General features: G+C 38.9%; 1 protein-coding gene across 1 annotated transcript; it reads right to left on the bottom strand.

Moving 5' to 3' along the window:
- Positions 1-5,742: 5,742 nt before the first annotated feature.
- LOC130998299 (uncharacterized) lies at positions 5,743-6,908 on the bottom strand. Its single transcript, XM_057923731.1, has 2 exons — positions 5,868-6,908; positions 5,743-5,772 (listed from the first exon to the last, which is right to left on the bottom strand). The coding sequence occupies exons 1-2, from the start codon at positions 6,906-6,908 to the stop codon at positions 5,743-5,745; spliced, it is 1,071 nt and encodes a 356-aa protein (XP_057779714.1).
- Between the last annotated feature and the right edge of the window lie 553 nt (positions 6,909-7,461).

Here is a 7,461-nt window from a genome sequence, read left to right as displayed (position 1 = left end):
GGAAGCACTAGTAACCACAGCTCCATACCCCACCCCTGCTCCATTCAAGACAGCAGCGTCGCAGGCCACCACCAGTTGGCTGTCCCTACTCCGACTTACCTTATGAGCAGTTGGCTGATTAGAATCCGGCGTACACGTAGGCTTGGTCCAGAAGGTGCGTTTGGCCATGTCAAAACACTCTTGATGGCTTAAGATCTTTCCTTGAAACACAAGCAAATTCCTAGCATACCACAACGTCCAAATCAAGTTAGCAAACACTTTATGGACATCCTTCTCATTTGACTCTCTGATCTTTTCAAAGCAATCCAGGATAGAACATATTTCTTCGTTTGGCGTTGGTGGAAGGCGGAGAGGAGAAGCCGACCAAAAGAAACGAGTCCAGCTACAATCTCTAAGAGCGTGTTCCACAGTTTCAATGTGATCGCCGCATCGAGGACAGGAAGGATCAACAGAAATGGACCTTGAGAGCAAAGCTCTAGAAGTGGGCAGCGCTTCAACCAGACATTTCCACAGAAAGAGGCGGACTTTAGGGATCACCTCCAGATTCCAAATCCAGTTAAACAGACGGTCATTCCCTCCGGACGACGACGGCTCATTAGCTTCTCTGAGATTATATGCAAGGGCGTATCCCGACTTAACAGAGTAGGAGTTACATTTCCCAGAAGGCCAAAAAGGTCGATCAGCAGAGGTGAAATTAGGTTGGAGATGGTTCGAGAATTTCCATAACTCCTCATTACTGAGATACTGAGAAAGCTTCGCAGGATCCCATTGACCCGTATCAAGGAGAAGCTCAGACACTCTTGTATTATTCCACTCCAAAGGAACATTAGCAGCCCGGAACTTACCATCCCCCATCGGAATCCAAGCATCAATACCAATACGGATCCGAGCACCATCTCCAATACGCCAAGCCAATCCCTCGATCAACAGATCACGTCCTACCAATAAGCTTCTCCAAGCGAAAGATGGATTATGAGCATTATTGGCTAGGAGGATATCCGACCTTGGGAAGTACCTCGCTTTAAGAGAACGCGCAAGCATCGAAGAGTCATTGAGCAAAATCCTCCACACTTGCTTAGCAAGCATAGCCTTGTTGAACAGATGGAGGTCCCTAAAACCGAGCCCTCCGTTATTTTTGGGACCACAAAGCTTCCTCCAGCTTTTCCAATGAATACGACGTTCCTCACTCTTTTGACCCCAGAAAAAACTTGCTGCCACACTATTGAGTCGATGGCAAATCTGATCCGGCAAAGCGAAACAGCTCATCAAGTAAGAAGGGATCGATTGAAGCACAGACTTAATGAGTATTGTTTTTCCAGCCCCCGACAGAAACCGACGCTTTCAATCTTTAGTTTTTTTCCTTGTGCGATCAACAAGCATCTGAAAGATCTCAGTCTTGGAACGACCTACAGTGCTTGGGATACCAAGATAGCTCCCATGTCTTGTCTAACACATATCTAAAATTTATTGTATTGTACTCATCCTCGATAAAATTGATATGTCCACTAACACGTCTGACCTACTTTATATAAATACAAACAAAAAATAATACTAACTAAATAAAGTGTTTGATCAAGTTCAATATGAGCGACCTAGTGGTAAAAATTAAAATAAGACATATAACCATGATCGAAAATTTATAGTATGATTATACTTGATTTTCTTGTTATTTTAAGAACTTATATATATATATATATATATATATATATATATATATATATATATATATATAGGGGAGGGCTACAATGAAAACACTTCTTAAAATATAAATATAAACGTTTTTTAATGTACGAATTTTATCCAACAGGATTACGAATTGCGAAAAATAAATTTTTGTTACCTTTGGGATTCGAACTCAGGACCACGAATTCATCCAACAGGGTTACGAATCAACCGTAGATCTTGATGATCTAAGGGCTGAAAATCATTTATATTTTATACACTTAAAAGTGTTTTTATTCTAGCCCTCCCCTATATATATATATATATATATATATATATATATAGGGTTGGGTTCCGGTAGTATCCAAGCTTATAATAGATCCGTAGATCCAAATCTAGACCACACATTTATGACATGTGGCGCATCAAGATGGTGACACGTGGCAAGGTATTTCAAGGCAAAATCTGGAGAGGGGTAAAATTGGAATGTCATTTTCGAAATTATAAAAAAAAATAGATTTTCTCAAAATAGGTATATTTTAGATGCATAAAGTTTCATACGAGAATGCATGAACTTTCATATAAAAATGCATAAAGTTTCATATAAAAATGCATAAGATTTCACCCCACCCCAACCCCACCCCCACACCCCTGAACCCCACCAAAAAAAAAATTATTTTTTTATTTTCTCAAAAACTGATTTTTTGACCACTGACCCCCCCACCCACCCACGCCCCACCCCACCCCCCAAAAAAAATTTTTTTTTTTTGAAAAACTGATTTTTACATGCATAAAAAAATTACATGTTTTACATGCATATACTTTCGCACAGAAATGCATATACTTTCACACAAAAATGCATATACTTTTCACACAAAAATGCATTACATTTTTTGAAAAATATAATTTTTTTGGGCTGGAGGGTGGGTGGGGGGTTAGCGGTCAGAAAATCAATTTTTTTAAAAAAGAAAAAAATTGGTGGGTGGGTGGGTGGGGGTGCGGGGGGGGGGGGGGGTGGGTCAGCGACTCAACAATCAGAAAATCAGTTTTGAAAAAAAAAATTGGGGGTGGGGGGGTGGGGGTGGGTGGGGGGTCAGTGGTCAGAAAATCAGTTTTAAAAAAAAAAAATTGGGTAGGGGGTGGGGCAGGGTTGGGGTGGCGAAAATACCAGATTTATTAAAATGAAATGCATTTTTTGTATAATTTAATGCATTTTTATGTAAAATCTTTATGCACTTTTGTTTGATTTTATATACATGTGAAACATGACTATTTTGGGGGGTGGTAATTGTTGAATTTGTATACTGAAAGCAAGAACGTTTTATGCTTGTATACAATGATTCATGTGTTCACTATTTTATCTCCTATCTGATTGGGTTCATGATTGTATATGTATGTTCTTTATCTCTATATAAGTAGATTATATGGTGTGTTGTAGATCACAGAAGACTGTATAATTGGAATAACCTTAAGAGATATAATATAATCACAGCCGAAATAACTCTAGGACAAGTTATTGGTTTAGGCTGCGGTATAGATGGAAGTAGTTTGTCTTGATTACTTGTCTATACCGGTACGTCATAACGTATTGATAGGACCACAGTGAGATGTATTCTTCTATCTGACTTAAGTGAAGAATCAAGATCTCGGTGACTTAATAAAATCTTAATACTAATAAGATTTCAGATATATATGTTGATTCGTTTATCACTTTATTTACTATGAGCGAGAGTTATATAGTAACTTGAGTACTCTGTATCTTGGGTGATAGCAGTTAATATATGATATTTGATTATCTGTATTAGTACTCATATTCGTATAGAATAATGACATCCCCTTAAGGAGCTCAATAATGTTTATTGCGTTAAACCCTGCAGGTTGATTAAGTTCAGGCGCAATAATAAGTTTTGAGTGGTACTGCTTAAGGATTACAAAGAGATTAATTAATTAAGGCTGTCAGAGCTATAATTAATTAATGGATGTCGGATATTTTAAATACGAGAATTTAATAAGTCTAAATGCAAGCCCCGACTCATCATCGGCAATAAAGGGGTAAGTCAATATCGGTTCTCTAGTGGAATGAACTGATATTTATAAATTAATTATGGTCTGGGCTGACCATAGATAAATTAATTTATTTGAGGCCCATCTTTATTCCTTGTATTTGGTCCCTGGACTGGCCCAATGTCTCCTAGCCCAAGTAGGGCTAGAAATCGCCCCTCACTCATATCTGGCGCCCCCTCCCTTGTATTTTATTATAAAATACAGCTGTCAGCTCTTAGGAAAAACACACTGATAATTATTAGGGTTTTGAGAGCAGAAAGGAGGCGCAGAACGTGCAGGGTGAATTCTAGCTTGAGACTTTCATAGCTCGTTGTCCATCCAACGGTGAAAGCTGAGCGGGATACAGTCGAGAAGATCAGAACTGGAGTCTTTCGATTCGATCATCAACAACCTCTGCATCCGCTTTACAAGTAAGTATTCCTAACACCTATGTGCAGCTGTTAAATTCATAGGAGCATGTTTAAGATTAATCGTTGTTTGATAAATTAATAATAATCCAAGAAACGATCATCGGGCAAACGGAACGTTAATTCAATTTAATATTCCTTCAGTAATGGGGAGGGTTGGGGGTGGTGTGGTGTGGGGTGGGTTGGGGGGTGGTGCGGGGTGGGGTGGTGAAAATACCAAAACTGTAAAAATCAAATGCATTTTTCTGTTCAAAGTTATGCATTTCATGTGAAAACTTTATGCATCTTCGTGGGAAACTATATGCATCTAAAATATATCTATTTTGAGAAAATCTAAAAAAAATATATATTTTTTTAATTATTAAATCCGAAAATTACATTCCAATTTTACCCTCTCCATATTTTGCCTTGAAATGCTTGGAAACTCCTTGCCACGTGTCACCATCTTGATGCGCCACATGTCATAAATGTGTGGTTTAGATTTGGATCTACGGATCTATTATAAGCATAGGGATCTACATGATCCCATTCCTATATATATATATATATATATATATATATATATTTGTTCAGATTTATAATCGATAAAGCCTCATAAAATAATCGATGCAAAATTTCAATTAAAAAAAAAATAGGAATGTGAATTAATTAACAATAAAGGAAATTTTAAAATATTAAATAAATAAGTATTAAAATATATGAATTAAGAGAGCACTAAATAAGTATAAGATAAATAAGAATAGACGATGCCAATATAATATATTCACTAATATCCAAACATGTTTAAATTATTATAAATATAAAACAAATGTTCAAAATTAATTATAATATATATACATGTACTTATCCAAATTCATTAATTACTCGATCCGTTTAAATTTATAATACAAGTTGTTGCAATATTTTTGTTTAAAAAACTTGTATTCGTTCAAAATGAAATGATAAATTTAGGTATTTCGATTATACGAAGATTTGAATTATTTATCTAGAATGAAATATATGTATCCATTTAGAATGAAAATTGACATGTGAAAGGTATAAGTAGATTTATTATGAGGTATATCCTATATTAGCCAAAAATATATAATAATAGGAAATTATTACCACATAGATAAAATTATTAAAATAAATTTTGTTTTGGACTATTACACCCTTACACACTTATACGATTTACACAAATTTTGTGTGTAATCAAAATTTATGTAACAATGTTACACGAATTCGTAACAGTGTAAACAACAATTAATGTTACACCAATTTTTGTTACACTGCTGAAATAAGATTTTATTAAAAAGAAAATAAACAACAACGGAAAACAAAAACCCTTGAAAGCACAAAGCTGCAGACTAAGGGCCGAGCCTCGTTAAAACCTCAAAACAGCTGAGGAAAAAGAGTACTCGTCAAGGATCAAGGTTGACAGAGCTGAGTTAGGAGGTCTCAAGGATTCCGGCCGAACCATTACCCTTAGGCCTCCCGGCTCACAACCGATCCAGAACGAAGAGAAAAAAAACCAAAAAGTCAAGCGAAACGAGTAAAATAGGGAATAGAAACATCCTCCTTGACAAAATCATTTAAACCAGTAATGGCATGAGGCCAAAAACCCTCCTCCCTAGCTTGAGAAGCCAAAAAATCCGCCGATCTGTTGCCCTCACGATAAATGTGAGAAATGCGCCATGTGAAAGTATGGAGTTTGGAGAGAGCAAGCTGCCACCGAGGTTTGAATCTCCAAGGAACCGTTTCAGAGAGCGACTGAAGAAGCTGAACCACGAAGGAAGAATCCGACTCAAACCAAACTCTCTCCCATTTGGCACGATGCACAGATTCAATCGCAATAATAATAGCAAAAAGCTCAGCTTCGAACGCAACCCCCTGGCCGCCTGAGAAATGATAACAACCAAGAACGTCATTGAAGGCATTCCTAAAGACGCCCCCCGCATGAATCCTCCCTTCACGAACCGAACCATCAGTATTAACTTTAATCCAAGACGGCGGTGGAAGGTGCCAAGCAACGTAAATATAGGAGAAAGGCTTCCTGGGTTGTCCAGCGATGGAAATATTGTTAAGAATGAGAAGATCAGAAACCGAGTTGGCCATAGTACCAAGGACAAAATTGTTGGCAGCTTCACAAAGAAAAACCCGGACCTGCTTGAGAATCAAGTGGCGCGAAGGTGCAAAATTTTTGTGAATGACGTTGTTGCGATGAGACCAGAGACTCCAGAGAAGAGAGACCACCCCAGCTTTCCACAAATTGCCAACTTGTTTGCTGTTTTTCTGGTGGATAGAGAAACGAATCATGCTACCCACGTCCAACGGCAAAGGTTGGTCAATCAAAAACCAACGAAAGACATCCGCCCAAATCGAAGCCGAGAAGGGACAGTTCAACAGAACGTGATCCATTGTCTCTTCCGCTGCCGAGCATAAAGGGCAGCGGTTAGGCCCCTGAATACCAATGAGGCGATTCATATCAAAGGTAGGGAGCTTGCCAACAATAGTGCGCCAGACAAAGAGAGATCGCCGAGCGGGGATAAAAGGGGCCCAAATCCAGGAGCCCCAGTCGACCTTAGGGAACTGAGGTCGTATGTGAGCAAAGGCCGAAGCAGCAGTAATGTTCCCGAAACCCGAGCGAATCCAGGATCTGTCGTCCGCCAATCCAGGAATGGGGGTAGATATGATGTCGAGAGAAATGCGCGGGAAAGACTGCATAAAACTAGAAGTGAGGTGCCACTTATTATCAAAGTAGTAGTCTGAAATCTTCTGAGAGAAATAGGGTGTCATGAACTCCGGAATTTAAAGTTTGTCGATCAGCCGATACCCGAGCCAATTATCTCTCCAAAAATAAATCGTATCTCCCGTGCCAATCGTGCAGAAGGTATCCGAAACAATCTCCCGAATCGTCCTTCTAACACCAGTCCAAATCGACGAACTCGCCCATTGGGAAACCCAATCCATGGTCTGAGTGAGATATTTCTGACGAAGCAGCCGATAGCCGAAGCTGTTCATGTTCATAATATACCAACCCAGCCGAAACATGAAACTATTATTGATGTCAGAGAAAGATTTGACTCCAATTCCGCCATGTTCCTTCAGAGCACGAGCTCTGTTCCAACTCACAGAAAAAGAAGGTTTCTTCAGAGTACTCCCAGTCCAGATGAACGATCTACAAGCTCTGTCAAGAGCATGCAGAAGTTTCGCCGGCCATTTATAAACAAGCATGCTATGAACCGCAGCACTGTTGATAACGGAAGAAACTAAGCAGAGCCTGCCCGCCATAGATAGTTGACCGCCTTGCCACCTAGGGAAATGGGCAAGAATCCGATCATAGATAGGT

This window comes from Salvia miltiorrhiza, chromosome 8 (assembly GCF_028751815.1).
Source record: "Salvia miltiorrhiza cultivar Shanhuang (shh) chromosome 8, IMPLAD_Smil_shh, whole genome shotgun sequence".
Taxonomy (NCBI): Eukaryota; Viridiplantae; Streptophyta; class Magnoliopsida; order Lamiales; family Lamiaceae; genus Salvia; species Salvia miltiorrhiza.
The sequence above is the reverse complement of the archived record's forward strand: the minus strand, read 5'-3'. Positions and strand labels throughout refer to the sequence as shown.